The 21,168-nt window shown below is 36.8% G+C and overlaps 1 protein-coding gene across 1 annotated transcript in view; it reads right to left on the reverse strand.

The window, feature by feature from the left end:
- Sap-r (prosaposin) overlaps positions 1-21,168 on the reverse strand; it is a 34,304-nt gene that overhangs the window by 2,547 nt on the left and 10,589 nt on the right. The window contains exons 7-19 of the mRNA XM_089731843.1: positions 19,935-20,082; positions 16,944-17,141; positions 13,954-14,067; positions 13,451-13,647; positions 12,152-12,249; positions 11,060-11,283; positions 10,095-10,262; positions 8,851-8,985; positions 7,020-7,157; positions 5,561-5,867; positions 4,019-4,149; positions 2,429-2,621; positions 945-1,084 (exon numbers count right to left, since the gene is read on the reverse strand). Coding sequence (XP_089587969.1) covers positions 945-1,084; positions 2,429-2,621; positions 4,019-4,149; positions 5,561-5,867; positions 7,020-7,157; positions 8,851-8,985; positions 10,095-10,262; positions 11,060-11,283; positions 12,152-12,249; positions 13,451-13,647; positions 13,954-14,067; positions 16,944-17,141; positions 19,935-20,082 — 2,191 coding nt within the window. The remainder of the gene's footprint in view (positions 1-944; positions 1,085-2,428; positions 2,622-4,018; positions 4,150-5,560; positions 5,868-7,019; positions 7,158-8,850; positions 8,986-10,094; positions 10,263-11,059; positions 11,284-12,151; positions 12,250-13,450; positions 13,648-13,953; positions 14,068-16,943; positions 17,142-19,934; positions 20,083-21,168) is intronic.

The raw sequence follows: 21,168 nt of genomic DNA on the forward strand, positions 1-21,168 counted from the left end.
TAATATTTTTTTCCAACATTAAATGCCTCTCGTGTAAAGTTAGAAAAGTCGCTTAAGCTTAATATTGTTTCAACCCTCGATATGTAAATATGTGGCATCGATTCCGATTGAGAGATACGGAAACTTGATGACAAATACCCGTTCTATAGAAGCGAAGTTTCCCTAAAAACACATGGCACGGCTTTTTCTTCAGATGCATTTACGAAGAAAATCGAAATCGACTCAAACAAATCATCAACGCGAACGGTTCACGGTTCGCAGTTTCGTGAAGCGTCACGGATCACTCATCCCTTTCTAGTGTCCGAGTTAGAGAGAGATAAAGAGATATGGCGAACTCGCTCAGATTCAGTTCGTAGTTGTTTTCTTTCGTCTGTTAACGCACACGAATCCATCTCTCACTCTCTCTCTGTGAAACTTTGTACCCCTTTTTACGAAAATTGCGCGATCGGAGGAGTATGAAATTCCCCACGTTTATAATTTATATAGAGAAGGAGTGCAGAATGCTATTTTTTTTTTAATTATGCTAAAAAATACATTAAATCAATAAGAAAAACATTACACCACCACTACCATGTATTTGACACATCCACGCATATATACTCTTTTTGTTTATTGTTAGTTTGTGGTCAAATGGAGAATAGATTAATATTTAAGTCTTTAATATTATTTGTCTATAGTGTAGCCTTAGCGAAATTTGTGGAAGTATAATATTTCACAATAGAACCTTAATAAGGTTAAAATTTATAATTTAAATTAATTATGGTCGAATTTCGACCACTAGGCGTCCGCTAATTATACATAGACTTACATTTAAACCTTATTGTTTCTTAGGCTGAGTTCATTATGATTATATCGGTAGGAGTCATATTTGCGTGACTCACGTACCTTACCTACGATAATAATTATTCGAGCTGCAAGTGATTTTGAACGCTATAAACACGTACCCGAGTGTTATATTTGGCGGGCAAAAGTCCACACGACTTCTCGATGATGTGCACGATGTTGCGGTCGAGCTTCTCGTTTTTGAGGACCTTCTTCACGGCCATCACCACTGTCTCGCAGACGGCGCAGTCGAGAATGTCTTCTATACGAAATTAAATTATATATTAGCATCGGAGGATTAAGCTAATAGATAATTCAAAGGTCAATTAAATTATATATTAGCATCGGAGGATTTAGCTAATAGATAATCCAAAGGTCAATTAAATTATATATTAGCATCGGAGGATTAAGCTAATAGTCAATTCAAAGGCCTTTTTATGCGGTTATGTTTTTGTGCCCTTGTGAACGATTATCGTCAATTACCACCGTAAGGTGACGGTCATAGACCATTTTGAGTCATGAGGTTGAAGGCTCATTTGCCTCTCACTATAAGTCTCGTACGCTTCAGAATCATTTCGGAAGTGGAACTGGCCATAACTGGGTTACCACAAACAAAACACTAAACTAATGTTTTATAAAACATGTTTATTGGTGGTTTTGTTGAGTTATTATTTTGTGAACACGCAATGTAACGCAGTCTAAATTTAATTGCGTTGTGTGAAATATAAAGAACATGCAACTTTTCTGACATGACTTTCGCAATTGGTCCCAATATAATCTATATAAGATACAGGGTGCTATTTTTTGATTAAATATATTTTGTAGGTAATTTAATGATGTTTTATTATAGTTTCGCAATTAATCTTCTTTCGTTAAAGATTTACGAGCAGAATTGGGTTCGGTTTTATGGATTACACGTTATTAAATTTAAAATTTCGCATTATTTGCAATGATAGATCTGAGTCGTCTATTATCAAAGGTGGCAATCTGTGCATTTGGACAAAAAAATGTTATTGATAAGTCAATACGGATTGATTTGAATATAATCGTCTCCTTCAAAGAATACGGTTCAAAACCTGCATTAAATAAAGGTTAATAGTTAACCTGTTATTTATCTAAGATGTCGTTCCGAAGAGTTTTGTGACTGCCAATGGAATACAAAGTCAATAATTCGTTTTTCTGATTTACCAATAACTATCCAAAAGTCAGATTGCCGGCTTTGATAATAGTCGACTCATCTATACTAATATTATAAAGAGGAAAGATTTGTTTGTTTGTTTGTTTGTTTCGAATAGGCTCCGAAACTACTGGACCGATTTGAAAAATTATTTTTCCATTAGAAGCCGACATTGTCCCTGATGAACATAGGCTACTTTTTTTAATTTTTCTTTAATTTTTTTTTTGTTTCAAATGTGTTTTAATGTTTCTGAAGCGAAGCGAGGGCGGGTCGCTAGTTTAGTATAAGACCATGTTTGGTCTTTATTCCGACCTGGATATTATTTAAGATTGTATTTAAATTATATACAATTGTAGTGAAATACAATGCACCACGATCTTCGATCACTTAATAATGATGAAAGCACAAGAAAAAAAAGGAAACAATTACTTTTTATCTTATTAATTTTCAGTGATTCTGGTTTGCATAATTTCAATTCTTCGCAGACTTCGCTCGGGTCCAATTCTTGAGCGAGGAGAGAGATGACTAAATCCGCGTATTTCTCGACGAACTGGTCGCACTCAGCGCTGACCGACTTCGGCATGTGTTTGCATATACCGTGGACAGCTTTCTTGATTTCGTCCTATTCAAATTATGTAAACAATGTTAATTATTTAACTGATAAATACTAAAATGAATATTAAATAAGGTGAGTTCGTGGAATGACGTCATTATATTCTGTAAAAACTGAACGATCTAAAACTAAAAATCCTAGTCTAGCTTAGTACTATTTAAGTTTGTTTATTGTGAAATTTAAAGAGTAATGTATACACCCTAGATCGTTATTGCTGTCCGCTGACTGAATGCAAATAGATAACTGATTATTGGGACCCTTGTCTATAGATAAACAATAATTTAGTATAGTATTAAAATCTATATTATATATTTTATAGAAGCAAAAACTTTGTACATCTTTTTATAAAAATTGCACGGATGGAAGAGTATGAAATTTCCCACACTTATAGAGAATATAGAGAAGGAGTGCCGAATGTTAATATTTCTTTAAATTATAGATAAAAAATACATTAAATCAATAAATAAAACATTACACACACTACCGTGTAGTTGACACAACACATATATACACATATACTCTGTGTTTATTGTCAAACTTTTGTTATTATTTAAAGTCTGTGATCAAATTGAGAATAGATTAATATTGTTTGCCTTTAATACTATGTCGGTTATATGTCGGTTATTCGCGAAAACTAAGAACTTTGTAAATGTATAACTTATTATAATAATTAATTATTATACATTTAGTTAATTATGATCATTCTCAAAAATTGTGATTGCGTACTCAAAATGTATAATTAATTGTATCGAATCTTATTAAACTTGTATTTATCATCATCGTCAATAATTATTGGTAATTATGTATTTAATTAGTTTTCACATCCTTTTTTACATTCAATGAGACAAATTACTTTATGATCTTTATAGCAAAACTAATAATATGTACTAGTGATTCCCCAGTAGTCGAAATTCGAAAATAATTGATAGAAATTATGAGTTTGAACTTTGAACATTGTTATGGTTCTATTGTCAAATACTATTTATTAAACTTCTATAATGACAGATTTCGTCAAGACTATACTATAGACAAATTGTGTTTTTCTTTTTTTTTTTCGTGTTGCTTAGATAGGTGGACGAGCTCACAGCCCACCTGGTGATAAGTGGTTACTGGAGCCCATAGACATCTAGAACGTAAATGCGCCGCCCACCTTGAAATATAAGTTCTAAGGTCTCAGTATAGTTACAGCGCCTACCCCACCCTTCAAACTGAAACGCATTGCTGCTTCATGGTAGAAATAGGTAGGGTGGTGGTTGGTGCCTACCCGTGCAGACTCACAAGAGGTCCTACCACCAGTAAAAGCTAAATTTAGTAACCAGTAAACTAGAATGTTTGGACTCCTTCATGACACAGTGTTAGGTCAGGTTGTACCAGTAATTCGCATGTATCGTAGGGACAACACTTACATCGTTATGTTTGTCTTTTATTTGGTCGTCGATTTCCTTCAGGACGAATTCGCAAATAACACAGACGTTGCTCTGAGACTTGTGCGAGACGCGGCGACCGTTCACCGTGTCGTCCGGGATCTCGTTCGTTTCTGAAATAATAAAGCGATTTTTATTTATTTCATACTAGCCGACCCGGCAGACTTCGTAGTGCCTCAATCGACAAATAAAATACCTAAGCTTTTGTATAAAATACACTTATAACAAACAAAAGGAATCCGTCCGACGACGGGGGACACATCAAAGGAGAAACAAAATTGTTATTTTTATTTAATACCGAGCATTTTCATATTTATCTACCTTTGAAACCTTCTCTGGACTTCCACAAATAATTCAAGACCAAAATTAGCCAAATCGGTCGAGCTGTTCTTGAGTTTTAGCGAAACTAATGAACAGCAATTCATTTTTTTTTATTGCTTAGATGGGTGGACGAGCTCACAGTCAACCTGGTGTTAAGTGGTTACTGGAGCCCATAGACATCTACAACGTAAATGCGCCACTCACTTTGAGATATAAGTTCTAAGGTCTCAAGTATAGTTACAACGGCTGCCCCACCCTTCAAACCGAAACGCATTACTGCTTCACGGCAGAAATAGACGGGGCGGTGGTACCTACCCGTGCGGACTCACAAGAGGTCCTACCACCAGTAATTACGCAAATTATAATTTTCGCGGGTTTGATTTTTATTACACGATGTTATTCCTTCACCGTGGAAATCAATCGTGAACATTTGTTGAGTACGTATTTCATTAGAAAAATTGGTACCCGCCTGCGGGATTCGAACACCGGTGCACCGCTCAAAACACGAATGCACCGGACATCTTATCCGTTAGGCCACGATGACTTCGAATTATTATATAGATTAAATTTATATTTCAAGGCACATAGTATTATTATTATATTGTTAATATTTAGCTTTAAAGCTCATAAAGAGTTATTAAAACAACAACAAAAAGGAAATCGAATAAACAGAGGAAAAACGGCATTGAATTGTTTAAAAAACTAGTTACTTCTTTCAACGAAAACGTTTTGTTCGAATTTAAGCTCGTCAAAGGTTAATAATAAACGTCGGTTTCATCCATGCCCTAACCCGAAGAGCCGATACCTGACTATGAGGTTTATAAAAAGTAACATTTTTAAAGTTTTTTGGAATTTTTAACGACAAAGGAAAGATCTTCCACCGAGCGGGTGTAATTGCTCGGTAGACCGACGGTCAAAATGTTGTTGTTTGGAACTTATATATATGTAAGCTTATCTTGAAAATGTCGTAAGCGAGATTCAGGCATCTGTCTGATGGTTACCGCCACAGTTTAGTTTTACGACCGCATGTTATAAGCGTTTTGTAATCTGCCATGTTAAAATTTTTGTTTGTTTGTTTGTTTGTAAACTATTCGTTCGCAACACAAGGTTTATTGGTATATGCCATAAAAGTCATAGTATGATGGGTGGTATGCGTCTATTTTACGGATACGTTAATGTTCTATATAATTGTAGTAAACTCACCGACGTCACTGAATTCAGAAACCAGCATGTGTTTGGGCAGAAGCGACTTCTTCCTGTGGTTGTTCCTGTCGCCTCTCAATGTCGGCTTCTCGTGGAACTTGTCTATGGACGAGTGGGTCAGCTTGAGGGGATCGTGCAGTTGGTCCCGACACAGCTTCAGGAACACGCAGATCTCCTTCGCGTTCATGTCGGCCACCAGCATCTCGACGAGCTGACTCGAGTACGTGTCCACGAAGTCGATGCACTCGCTCTGCAGTTTCTGGGAGAGCCGCGTGCAGAGACCGTCCAGAGCCTTGCGAATGTTCTCCTGGAACAAACGAATTTCAAATTAAGTTTTAAAAAAAGAACTTAATATTTTAAATTTCAAATATAATTGAATAAGTTCTTAGTTTAAAAGAGTAGGGTTGAAAAATAACAATTATAATAGTTTGTCCAAATTATATATGTATGTTTAAATATGGACAGTCTATATCATAATATGTATATATTTAAAGAGTAGGGTTGAAAAATAACAATTATAAAAGTTTTTCCAAATTATATATGTATGTTTAAATATGGACAATCTATATCACAATATGTATATATTTAAACGAGCAATTCTTGTATATAAACACTAGCGACACTAGAGCGGCCCGCCCTCGCTTCGCTTCGGAAACTGTTATTTATTATTGATTTCTCCAGTATTTAATGGATGTTATTATACATATAAACATTCCTTTTCAATCACTCGTATCTATTAAATAAAACGCATCGAAATCCGTTGCGTAGTTTTAAAGATTTAAGCATACATACGGATATAGGGACAGGGAAAGCGACTTTGTTTTATACTATGTAGTAATATGTATAATCTGAACCTCGGAAACGGCTCCAACATTTTCATAAAATTTAGCATACAGGGGATTTCGGGTGCGATAAATCGATCTAGCTACGATTTATTTTCAGAAAATGTTTTATTCGTGTTTTCAATAATCAACTTTATCGATAATTTTGATTATTTCTTTAAACAGCCAGTTCATATTTTATTATTATTCTGTCGGTAAGATCGAAAATTCATAATTCAATTCAATTCATATCTTATTTAAAATTAATATTATTCATATTTCATAATTTTATCAATATGTAATTCGTATTTCGGTCATTAACTTTATAAATTGCTGTGTATTTGTCTTTAAAAAAAAATACATCGACTTGTATATTGTAAATTAGTGAATTACAACGTTTTTAGTGTTGTGGTATCTGGTATCAGGAATTATAGCTGATATCTATATATTGATATTATAAATAAGGCACGTGCTTGTGAAGAGATTAAATAATTAGTTACGTGCCATCGTTGTATTTCTGCTACGAAGCAAGTTTTTAGTTTGAAGACGATGTCGGGCGTTCAAGAAGTTCAAGCGAAAATCATCAAGAAGTGTATTCAGTGATTCACAAACTACATTTACCATAATATCGTACATACCTCACTACGGTTGTTCTTGAGCACCGATTCTAGTTGTTCAACGGCGAAGAGGCACAGGGGGCAGTTAGATTTTTCAGAATTGACGTCGACTCGGCGGATTTCTTCTGTTTGAGGGCAGATTTGAAGAGCGGGACATACCTGCGGTAATACATGGAAATGTTTAGATGAACACGCGAGTTCAGAGCGCACTTCACGTTTAGCGGTTGCCAGAGTCTGAAAGTTAATGCTAACGTAACGTTACGTAACGAGACGCAACGTTGAAATCAAAATTGCATTCATACTACGGCCGTCCGATCCTTCAAGCCGAAACGTATGATAGCTTCTTGCCGAATTAGACAGGTCAATAAAATAAAATAACATAGTCATTTATTGTAGTTTAAGAAACAAATCGGGAGTCGAAGGAATTAGTTAGTCAGGTAAATAGATGAAGATTTTTGATTTCCGACAAATTCTCGCGCATAGAGTCGCAGGCACGGCACTCATAGCAATAAAATTTAGCCGTTTTCGCTAATCACTTAACCTCTTGTAACATTTCTGTGACAAACTATAAAAAGTCCTAAAACTTTCACACAGACTATATGTACTTATTTCCATTTAACTGCTTGTATCTTCACTGTTACATACCGTGCTAAGGAAATAATATATCAAATCACATAGAGATAGCGTTATTAGTATGTACTTGAAAGTTTATTTAGATCAAATCGGGCATTGGCCAATTTGGTCAGAAAATAGGATCAGAGGTGCAAATTCCTAAATGCACAGGAGTCTCCCAAACTTTATGTGATAATATGGTGTGGCTCTATGCTGTAATAGGAAAAAGAATTGCTTCAAAGAGTTCTACACCACATAGAGGAATATGATAATATTGGCTCAATTTCACAGATATGTATGTACTCTCTATTTTCCGATTTTCATTTTCATCCGATTTTCATTATAGTTAATTAAAGGTGATTTATTTTAGAACTTATGATCATGAGTTACAAGGGGTTAACATGTATGTATGTAATTTCACGTTCATGGTTCCGTCCCATATGAGGACAATCCTTGGAGCCTAAAACGGCAAATTCATATTGCAGTGACATTACATTAGCCAGCAATGGAAAACGTCTTTGAATACTGAATATCGGACGTGACAGCTGATTTTATTAATTGTAGTACATTGCGTAGAGCGCAATAATCACCAGTAAGTAAGTACAGTATGTAGTATATAATTCTCGATTGAGATTTTTTTTGAGCCAATATATTTACAATTCTTATCTAAAACTTCGAATTTAATGATACAAATTGTGTATTTATTTGTTTGTGAATAATGAATGGGCTCGCTCATATTTCCGATTAAGTTTTAAATTCGTTCAGTTGTCGTTGAAGTTTTGGAGAATTTCTTATCATAGTACTTTAAAAGTACAGCAGGTGACGCGAAAATATTTTTGTTTTTTTTATATTAAATATTTGTGAGTCACAGCGAAGCCGTTCGACTAGTTGTCTTTTTTTCCGCTACCTATTCCGATAGCCTTGAGAGACTATATCAGCGTTACCCTTATGGAGGCAGCGGCTTGGCTCTGCCTCTGGCATTGCTGAAGTCCATGGGCGACGGTAACCACTCACCATCAGATGGGCCGTATGCTCGTCTGCCTACAAGGGCAATAAGAAAAAAAGAAAACCCTAGCTTGTAGGTGAGCTCACGGGGCTCAAGCCAGAGGTGTTGCTAACACTGGCCCTAGCAAGAGCAGTGCTTCGCAGAATCTACCACCGGATCGGAAACGCGACCCACTGGGAAGATCCGGCGAGAAACTCAGTCTGTAAAGTAAAGTTGTGAATAAAGTCAACTCACGCTGGCGGGATCGATTTCTTGAACGAGCAAAGCGATGATGGCGGATCCGTACTGCGTTACGAACTCCTTGCATTCACCGTTGAGGGCGTCGGGCAGCACGTCGCACGCCTCCTGTACTGCGGCCTTCACTTTGTCCTGTCAACAAATATTTTGTAGTCGTCGTGGCCTAAAGGATAAGACGTCCGGTGCATTCGTATCTAGCAACGGTGCAACGGTGTTCGAATCTCGCAGGCGGGTACCAATTTTTCTAATGAAATACGTACTTAACAAATGTTCACGATTGACTTCCACGGTAAAGGAATAATGTAATTACTGGTGGTAAGACCTCTTGTGAGTCCGCGCGGGTGGGTACCACCGCCTTGCCTATTTCTGCCGTGAAGCAGTAATGCGTTTCGGTTTGAAGGGTGGGGCAGCCGTTGTAACTGAACTTGAGACCTTAGAACTTATGTATATCTCAAGGCGCATTTACGTTGTGGATGTCCATGGGCTCCAATAACCACTTAACACCAGGTGGGCTGTGAGCTCGTTCACCCATCTATGCAAAAATAAATAAAATATATATACTATAAATTACTGAACGTAACCAGTGTGAGGTTATTGACCATCATCATCATCATTCTCCTGCCCTTCTTCCAGTCACGTGGGTGCGGCGCAACATGTTTTCTCCTTCCATACTCCTCTATCATATAACATTTCTTCGCTCACTCCCCCTTACACATATCCTCTTTCACGCAATCCATCCATCTCTTCTTAGGTATACCTCTTCCACGTGTTGCGTGTGGTGGGCGCCTAAGTTGCGTTTGGTAGGATCCTAAGAATACCCCCAACCCAAACTTAGCTCATGGGTGTCGTAGAAGGTGACTAAGAGCCAAAACCTGACCGAGGCTAATACAAACTAGGTCCAAGGTTTACAAAAGCATTCCCAAGAAGGGTTGACGACAGGCAGGCGGTCGGTCATAATTAAAAAACTTAAGTGCAACATGAGAATGTGAGGTTATTGACCGTTAAGACAAATATTTAAGACAATTTATTTTATGTACAAAAAAATAAACAATAAGAAAAGCTCCATCAATACTACTCCAGTCTGATGTCGATTTTCTAAGACGGAAAGCCCACAGTTTATGCGGTGTATAATATAGCTACCGTAGCCCACAGACATCGCGATCGAAATCTCGATTGTATTTAAAACGGTTATCTCAAACCTTCAAACGCGTTGTACCGGTTGACCGTACTGTGAGACTCACCTCGGTCCTGGTGTCGCTGAGTTGCACCTGCAAGTAGTGCAGGAAGTACTGGCAGAACGCGCAGGCGGCCTTGCTCTGCGGCGCCGCTACGAACATGCGCTCGAGGGGGAGCACGGGCACCGCCGCGCTCGCCGGCTCCGCTTGTTTTGCTAACGGTACATGAGCGATCTGGAACGAACAGCCACTGGGGGTCAGTACCGATATCCCGAACACTGAGCGAGTATGTTTTGTTGCTCTACCTAATCTAAGTAGCCTAAGCAGCTATTCCAATTACAGACGGTTTGGTAGATGAGCTCACGGGGCTCAACATGAGAGGACTTGTTAACACTAGCCTTAGCAAGAGCGGTGGTTCGCTGAATACATCACTGTAAGAAATTGCGGTCCACTGACAAGATCCGGCGAGAAACTCAGTGGGCTGTGCCTATGTGTTAATTAACTCGTCGAGATCGATAACCGGTGGTGCTGGGAGAGTCTAAAAGCACCGAGAGTCGATCCGGAACATTCGACGAGACATGTTTTGGGCGACGGCGTCTTTGCGTCGCTTGGGTCCGATATGTTATTAGCGGCTGACATGATAAGAAGGCAATCGTGTCGCGCGGCTTTTTCAAAGAACCGTTCTGACGCTTTCTTTAGATATTCACGTATCGAACTTGTATTTCATTCATCATCATGGCAGCGCCGCTCTGAGGCAGTCGTTTTAAATTTATTGCGCGTTATAAATGATTTTGAAAGTACTTTAAAACCTGGCTGTAGTTCGGGCACTATTGTTGTCCATTGGCCAAATACAAAGGTTTTAAAATACGTAATCCTTGATGATCTTACCAAAATCGTGAACCAAATGAAACATTCAACATTTTTCTTATCTCGAAATCGGATTTTTGTCCTCTGATGATTTTTATAGTTAAGATTTGAATTCGTCTGTTTAAGTCCGTTCACACATTGAGCATTTTTTTTTTAAATCTTACCTTTGATTCTTCAGCGCCAATCAATTTAGGTTGCACTTTAACGACCAGTTCCCTGGCCACGAGCGGCGAGATCGGCGCGCTAGTGAGGTTACCGCAGATCCCAATAACTTTGCACGTTTCAGCCGGTTTCAAATCGGACACTAGGAAGTTGTAGATAACCGGATAGTACTGTTCGGCTAAGTGTAGACATTCGTCCTTGAATTTTCCCGTTTGCTTGCAGAGGCCTGTGTGGAAAATTGTAGTATCTTTAAATAAATGGAGGGGGACGGGGGGATAGTGTGAATAATGCAGCGGGGACATAGATAAAAAATTAATGTGAATAAAGGAGCGGTGACATAGATAAAAAATTAATGTGAATAAAGCAGCGATGGCGTAGATACAAAATTAATGTGAATAAAGCAGCGGTGACATAGATAAAAAATTAATGCGAATAAAGCAGCGGTGACATAGATAAAAAATATGGCGTTCAGTGAATTAAATAGTGTTGTGAAATTAATTTGTGTTAGGAACTGTGGAACTAAATTACGATAAGATGATCTTTAAATGTCTTTCATTGTTGTAAAATGGTCCAATATTTAAATAATCTTTAAATAGATGTAAAGATAGTGTACTTACTCTTTTTAATCTGAAGTAGTTGGGAGGGGTGTTAATGGTATGGAATGTTATAAAGCAGCGATGACATAGATAAAAAATATGGCGTTGAATGAACTAAAAAGTGTTGCGAAATTGATTTCTACTTTGATTTGTGGAACTATTATATTATTAATTACAATAATCTTTAAATGTATTTCATTGTTGTACAGATCAACACATAGAAGTTTTATTAACAACAAAAACAAAAAGTTAAATTAGAACTATGTAATAGACATTATAAAATATTTACAATCGAAAATCAATTGAGTGATGATTTTTATAAAATTTCAATTGTCTTGTTCAAAAACCGTTATCGATAATGTGGAGTGAGGAGCATCACTAAAGAAATTAGCAAACAACCTAGATAGGAAATATTGATCATTTAGTTGGAAACAAAAGAATACTAATGAATATAATACTTTGGATCGCATATCCGAATAGAAAGCCAAAAATAAATACCTTGAAGGACTTTATAGAATTCGAGTTCAGTAGTATTCGCGACGAGAACGTCTCGCAGATGTTTGACCAGCTGTTCGCAAAATTCGCACGGAACATCGCTGTGAACATTAGAAAACCGATTTATAGCGCCATATAGTGCCTATTTCTGCCGTGAAGCAGTAGTGGACGAATTCACAGTCCATCTGGTGTTAAGTGGTTACTGGAGCCCATAGACATCCACAACGTAAATGCGCCACCCGCCTATGAGATATAAGTTCTAAAGTCTCAAGTATAGTTACAACGGCTGCCCCACCCTTCAAACCGAAACGCATTACTGCTTCACGGCAGAAATAAGCAGGGTGGTGATACATAACCATGTGGACTCACAAAAGGTCCTACACCTCCAGTAATCCAGTAATTACGCAAATTAAAATTTTGCGGGCTTGATTTTTATTACACGATGTTATTCCTTAACTGTGGAAGTGTCTACGTCTATGAGCTCCAGTAACCACTTAACACCAGATGGGATGTGAGCTCGTCCACCCATTTAAGGAATAAAAAAAAATCTTTTTATCGATTATACATAAAATCCTGCATGAAAATTCACAATGTCGACAATACGTATTAAGACGGATTTTGAAGATATTTTGAATGTTTCTCTTAGCACGTAGAACGCCATGACGGGTATCTGGACATATTTTGACCTAGAGCCGCATCAATTTATCAATAATCGTCCAAAAATTCTTGAGATGTTTGTTTTTTTCGCAAAAATTGTCAAGAAATAACTCAAAAATAATGGGCGACATTCCAGAGAGAAGACAAATGGCAGAGCCCCACGGTGTCCGATGCGGTCCACTTAATTAAAAGCATGGTTTCCAGTTTAGCGTTTAACGTGTTAAAAGAATATGATATTTTTGACAGATTAATTCATGAACCAAAGTATTTCTTCAATTATTCCCTATAATAATTATGATGTATCTTGTGTATCAAATTAGGTTTGATACAATTGTTTTTTCTCTTCTCAATTTTAGTAGCAGTGGTAGTACATCTTTCAGTTGTGTACAATATTATGTCTGTACGAGCCAGTAAAGAATCCCATATAGGATAATTACTTTATTTTGACTATATAAATATTACTGAAATGTTCTACAGTAAGTTTTTTTTTATTTTTTTATTGCTAGATGGGTGGACGAGCTCACAGCCCACCTGGTGTTAAGTGGTTACTGGAGCCCATAGACATTTACGACGTAAATGCGCCACCCACCTTGAGATATAAGCTCTAAGGTCTCAAGTATAGTAACATAACTGGATAATACTTACTCGGTCGCAGAATACTGGACCATCTGTTCGGGGAACGTGAACTCATCGTGATTATGGAACTTGTACGAACACTGTCCGCTGACATGGCAGATGCCTTCGGGGTGTAAATCCTTTTTCACGGCTTCCAAAATGTTCTCGTAGTATTTGAATATCAACATCGAACAAGAGTCGGATAATGAGTCCATGTTGCGGCATACCTTGAATGGAATATACATAATTATCTCAATTTAATAATTTAAGTATGTTTGGATACTACAATACAGTGGTAATTTTTTATTATAACTTTTTTTATGTATGAATTATGTAGAAGAGAAACTACACGTTCATAGTTCAGAAATTTAATCGGTCTACAGGTCATAAACTAGAAATTTTTATATTTTTTTTATTCAAAATATTTCACCAATATTTTACCCTCAAACTGTGAAGGATAACAAACACACGACTCACAAACCAGAAAGATTGCATTTCATTTTAGTTAATATTGTTTTTTTTTTTAAAGTTACCTGCAGGAGTCCCATTAAAAAGTCTTCATACTTGGTCTCGTCAAACTTCTTCCTGACAACACCGACGGTCTTCTGACAGTTGTAACAACCAGCCCTTAGTTCTCTTTGTGCGTTCTGTGTACAAATTTTCGAAATAAATACATGTGTATATTGTTCAATAAATAAAAATTAAGTCGATTCTAATTTAATCGACAAGAAATTCAGACTTCACTGAGTCCTTGGAATTTCGTGTGGCAGTTGATTCGGTGCTCGTTTGCCTAAGAAAAAAAAATTTAATTTCGTCTCCACACAAGACAAAATGTGTGGTGTCCCAAATGACTAATTAAATATTTGCATAGCTGCATTATATTAAATTTACATATTCCGCAAAAAAATATTAATTTTTTTTTTTTTTTTTTTTTTTTTTTTTTTTTTTTTTTTTTTTTTTTTTTTTTGTTTTTTTTTTTTTTATTGCTTATATGGATGGACGAGCTCACAGCCCACCTGATGTTAAGTGGTTACTGGAGCCCATAGACATCTACAACGTAAATGCGCCACCCACCTCGAGATATAAGTTCTACAGTCTCAGTATAGTTACAACGGCTGCCCCACCCTTCGAACCGAAACGCATTACTGCTTCACGGCGGAAATAGGCGGGGTGGTGGTACCTACCCGTGCGGACTCACAAGAGGTCCTACCACCAGTGATTACGCAAATTATAATTTTGCGGGTTTGATTTTTATTACACGATGTTATTCCTTCACCGTGGAAGTCAATCGTGAACATTTGTTGAGTACGTATTTCATTACAAAAATTGGTACCCGCCTGCGGGATTCGAACACCGGTGCATAGCTATATACGAATGCACTGGACGTTTTATCCTTTAGGCCACGACGACTTCAAATTATATATTGGATTTTGTATACAAGGCAATATCTACAAGTTAGTAGTGGCAGTACTAAAATTCTCTACTAAGTTGATGCCGAAAAAAACCCATTAAGTATTTTAGTTTTTAAATCAAAGTTTAAATAGGAATCGTACAATATGCTATCTAATTTTTATTAAATTAATATCTGTTTCTTTTAATCCACAGACTTCCAACCACCCACCTGCAAGCTAAATGTTATGTGTAGGTCACGACTACGGGTAGTGAGTGATTTTGTAGTAATTTGTTAATGTACGTATTTTTTTACTTTTTTTTAAAACGTCATTATTTACTCTAAAATTTGTAGATGATATTAAACACATTATTTTATAGTGTAAATGACATACAGGAGTATTACCCCTCGAATAAGCCTATTTTATCGCAGTGAAACCCAAACTTTTACTGATATGATGTTTTTTATACATACGTAGAGAAATTTCATTTAAAAAAATCAAAATGGCTGCCATTTAGCGTGGAGGCGGGTTGGACCCAAGTTTATGCTGTATTTGTATATTAAAATAGTTGTTTTATAAGTATCTAAAATATCGCTAGTCCGTAACTGGACACATTGTATATATAATAAATTTCAAATTATTTAAGACTCATTCAATCAAGATTGGAAGTACGTTATTAACCTTCCATATTTATTTACTTTAAACACAACAGCATAAATACAAAGAAAAACGTTCTATCGTATTGTAGACGTTCATTAAAACGATAAGTAATGATTACATATGTACGTATCATTTATTAAAATAACATGACATAAGGTCATTGAGCGACATAAATAATACGAAGTTATCGACAAAGATAACCCGGTCATCGTGAACATTAGTCACAAAACACACTACGGCAGATATTAAATTACAATATTTTTATGCAAACGGCTTATTCAGTGGCCAATTATCACTGTGGTGTGATAAAGCTACTGGGAATTTTTTTTATAGTTAAAATTTATTTAAAGCATTTTTTTTTCTTTCCTTGGATTTTTGTATAGAATACTTACGTTATGATGATAATGTATTGTGTGCGTCTCATATATATTACTGTTAAATAAATATGAGAAAGTTTACATTAGTGGATAGTTGACGAAACAAACTAGAATCATATTTTTTATAATACTAAACCGGAAAGAAAATAACTGCAAAATAATTAAAAACAAACAATCATTTGCATTTTATGCGCTGCATAACTACTTATGTCATTTAAGTAATATCATAGTCTCATAGTGTTTCTTTGATTAGTAAAATTATTTATATTTAACAATAATTTAGTATTTATAATTTTATTTGATATAGCATTTTAATTTAATTGGAATAAATAAGCGATTATCTTTAATATCTCGATATTTAAAATATGAAACTGTACATAAGTTTAAGAATTTAATGCTGAAGTTTCCGGCTCACGGGACGTCATTTTATGACCATTCCTTTGCGGTTGAAGCAGTCCTTTTATGGAATGCCCTACCTTTAAGCATCTCCCTGCAAGGTTGCCTAGAAGAGATCGCTTTCAGCGCCGCCAATTTATGTCACCGTCTATTATTTGCTTTATATGCTTACTCTGTAGATGTGGTGTCAAATAAAAAGATTTATTATTATTATTATTGTGAGTAAATTGAAAAAGAGAAGCATTTTTTGATGTCAAACATCTATAGCCGCACGTAAAACCGATTTCTGGCGTGGCGACGCGTCGCCATGCGCAATCGACCGTGCGATTCTCTCCCACTCGATCCAGCGTTAAGCCATCTCTCTCGCTAAACTGAGCTCGGATACCTATAGTGTATACTCCGTAGTGTATACAGTGTTGTTTACTACAGTACACATAACCTGTGTTTTACTTGAAAACAAATTATTTTTTCGTAATATTTTATTTTATCATTATAACATATTTAGTTCCTATAACAATCAGTTCTTTTCTGCATATTACTTTTACAAAATAATGTCGATGTTTCACATCTGCCAGGCGTCCCGTGACGGCTCACTTTTTTTTTTCTTTTTTTTTCGAGATTTGACATTGTCTTTAGCGCACGGAGCGATACGTAATAACCAGCGGTAGCTTTAAAAGAATTAAACTGTCTTTGACTTACGTAGTCTACAAGCAGCCGATCGATCTTAGCGTTGTTACAGAGTCCAGCGACAGAGCACACGGCTTGGGGGTTCATCTCTGAAGCGAGCGTCTCAATCAGCTCGAGCACGAACTCATCGGCCAATTTCATACATCCCTCTGCCACGAACTTTATGGGAATCAACTTGCACGAACCCTCGAATACTTCTTTTATTTCTTCCTGAAATTACAAAAAGGAAAAGTGAAGTATCTATACTAACTAGTAGTCCCCCGGTAGTCGAAATTCGACTATAATTAATTTAAATTATAACTTTGTACACAATTATGATTCTATTTTCAAAGACTATTATTCTTCTATAATCATAGACTTCGCCAAAAATACACCTTAGACAAATATTAATAAAGAAACAATTATTTAATCTATTCTTAATTTGACCACAGACTATAAGCAATAAGAAAAGTTTGACATTAAACAAATAGTGTGCATGCGTGTGTGTGTCAAATACATAGTGGTAGTGTGTGTAATGTTTTTATTTATTGATTTAGTGTATTTTTATGCATAATTTTAAAAAAACTATTATTATTCTGCACTCCTTCTCTATATTCTCTATGAGTGCGGGAAATTTCATACTCCTCCGTCCGCGCAATTTCCGTAAAAAGGGGTACAAAGTTTTTGCTTCACGTATTAATATATATGTAGATAATATATAAATCTACAGTGGTTTTTACGGATGTTCCGTTATAACTACTGAACCATGCATCCGATTGACTTGAAACTTGGTATCCATGTAGAAAATACGCGTACTTAATGGATAGGCTAATATTTATATGAGTGTTGGACTTGTGGTGTTGTTATCAATGTGAAAAAAGGCCTAACGATAATAATAAATCACTTTTGATAGGGTGTCTTATAAGCACACACAAGTGAGTACCACCATATTTTTTAACTTTTTTGTAACATTTTAATGATAACTAAAGGCAAATAAAGTAAATAGTCATGGCCTAAAGGAAACGATGCCCGGTGAATTCGTATCAACCGATGCGACTCTGCGAATTTTCGTATCTCTTGAACGGTTTTAAAATTTCGTAATTGGTTATTTTACAAAAATAGTGATTATCCTGGTTGCTATTTTTGGTAGGACGTCTTGTGAGTCCCCGAGGGTAGGACCACCACCCCGCCTATTTCTGCCGAGAAGCAGTAATGCGTTTCGGTTTGAAGGGTGGGGCAGCCGTTGTAACTATACTGATATCTCAAGTTAGGTGGCGGCATTTACGTTGTAGATGTCCATGAGCTTCGGTAACCACTTAACGTCAGGTGGGCCGTGAGCTCGTCCACCCACCTAAGCAATAAAAATTAAGTTTTTTTTTATTGCTTCATTGTTGCCGACAGATTGCTTGTTACAGGCGTTCTTATTAGAGACGTTCACAATGCAGAGGTTAAGTTTATCGGGCGTTGACTTAGGACGACTTTATGCCAAGAGAAGTTCATGTAATGTTTGCTTGTACTGATAATAAACTCAAAGTGAAAAATTCTATAATCAAACTTAATTGGGCTTTGTCGGGCTTCATTATTTTGTTATCATGTTTGGTGGTAGCGAGAATCCGTTAACTAATTTTCTGTGTAGTTTTTATTAACATTTTTTAAATAATTATACATATAAATAAAATTGGAGTGTCTGTTTGTAATATTGAAATAACCGCTTTTTACTACATGCATATGAATGATACGCTACATACACTAAAATAACATTTTTTACAATTTTTGTCTGTCTGTCTGTCTGTTTTTTCCGGCTAAACAAGGAACGGTTGGACCGATTTTGACGAGACTTTCACTGATAGGTAGCTGATGATATAAGGAGTAACTTAGGCTACTTTTTTTTTAGACTAGCTTCGCCCCGCGGCTTCTCCCGCGGTACGACAATAATCGCGGGTAACATCGCGGGACTCGGCTAACAATAATAAAATTTAATGTTTCCGAAGCGAAGCCAGGGCGGTTCGCTAGTATGCTCTAAAATCGAGGTAGTTTAAGAGTCCCATGAGAAATACAAAACGAAACAGTGTTTGAAATCTGACTTATGCTTCAACGCTATCAGAGCTATCCAAGGATAGAAACTTTTAATGGAAATACATGATGGCTTCACGATAAGAACAGAGAGTGATATGAAAATTAACCTGAGGATGCAATTATTATCGGATAACGGGGAATTAGTGATAAGAGCAGGTCGAGAAGAATGAGTTCGCTCATATTGGGATCAACGGCACAACCAACTTATTGACATTTAATAAATAACCTCTGGTCATACGAATGTATTGGATGTGCTGATAAGGTATAGAAATAGCTTAGAGAAATCGTAACTTACAGAAATGCTATTTTGGAATATTTTTAAGGTGAGCTACACATGTATACACAAAATAAAGGTGGATGTACATATGTGCGTATTGTGTTGCTCTTCTTTTTTGTTTTTGTAATCTTAAATTTATAAATTTCTCTGTTTTCATTTGTTCACTTTCTACTTATATGTGATTTTGATGGTGGAAACTTGTCTGGTTATTGTTTTAGCTGTTTTTTTATATATTATAACTAGCGACCCGCCCTCGCTTCACTTCGGAAACATTAAATTTTATTATTGATAGGCGAGTCCCGTCATGTTGCGCGCGGTACGACAATAACAGCGGGTGACGCCGCGGGGCGAAGTTAGTCTAAAAAAAGTAGCCTATGTTACTCCTTATATCATCAGCTACCTATTAGTGAAAGTCTCATCAAAATCAGTCCAGCCGTTCCAGAGATTAGCCGTAACAAACCGACAGACAGACAAAAATTGTAAAAATTTTATTTTGGTGTATGTACCGTATATATATTCATATGCATGTAGTAAAAAGCGGTTATTTCAATATTACAAACAGACACTCCAATTTTATTTATATGTATAGATATATTATGTTTGTACTGTTGGTTTCCCAAATAAATAAATAAAAGAAAACTAAGAATATACATTATTTAAAAACATTATACCTGAGTTTCGTTGCTCTGTAGTTGGTCTCTCGCCTGCTTCACCATGTCCAAGCATATCTGGCATATGTTGTCGTTGTCCTCCGGGAAGGTCATTTTGGACCACACGCGGTTGATGCAGTGAGGCGTAGCGTTGCATTCTCGGCCAGTGCTTTGTACGTAAACATATTTATATAGGACACACAGTTTCAACAGATATATTTACGACTAACACACTCTACGCCAGTTTCATGAGCTTTTGAACAAATATACATAACGCTGTGGTGGTACCAAGCCAAATTGACTTATATACTAGTACAGTCTAATTGGACAGAGAGATTGGACAGAGATGTTCAGTGTCCCGTTAGGATGTTTAGATTGCTTTATATATAAGTTAGTTCAAAACGGAGATGGAAGGATTTACGTAAGCTATAACTTAACTAACTATAACTCTTCTTCTTTTTCTCCACCTTATCCCACTAAGTGGGGTCGGCACAGCAAATTTTTCTCTTCCATTCTCTTCTATCAGCCGTCATCTCAACACTCACTCCTCTCTCTCTCATATCGTCATTCACACACTCCATCCATGTCTTCTTCGGTCGACCTCTTCCCCTCTACCTTGCACTACCATTTCCATACATCTCCTAGTCACATGCACCTTCTCTCTACGCATCACATGTCCATACCACGCTAACCGTCCGCTCCTTAATTTGTTGCTTACCGGGGCCACTTTCACACTTCCTCTCATATACTCATTCTTTATCTTGTCCATTCTTGTCACTCCACACATCCATCTCAATGCACTCCTCTTTCATGCTTTACTTTCGTCGCCCAACACTCAAATCCATACAGCACGACAGGTCTAATTATCGTTTTGTAATTTTTTTCCTTGAGCTGAAGGGGCATTCTACGATCGCATGCTGTTGCAGAGACCTGTCGCCATTTCATCCAACCAGCGTTTATTCGATTAGTGACGTCCCGGTCTATGTTGCCGTCGTTCTGGAGTATAGAGCCGAGGTACTTGAAGTCGGAGCAGACTGGCAGGGATACACCAGCTAAGGCGATTGGCGTGAAGTCTGAAGAACCACCAAAATCACAAAACATGTGCTCGGTTTTTGTTCGACTGCTCTTCAAACCCACGTTTTCCAACCTTTCTTTCCATTTTGCCAGTCTCCTCTGTATCTCAGGCTCAACGAGAACAATGTCGTCAGCGAACAGCATACACCAAGGCGTCTCTTCCTGTATGTCCGATGTTAGG

The sequence above is a fragment of the Bombyx mandarina genome, chromosome 12 (genome assembly GCF_030267445.1).
Source record: "Bombyx mandarina strain Sakado chromosome 12, ASM3026744v2".
Lineage (NCBI taxonomy): Eukaryota > Metazoa > Arthropoda > Insecta > Lepidoptera > Bombycidae > Bombyx > Bombyx mandarina.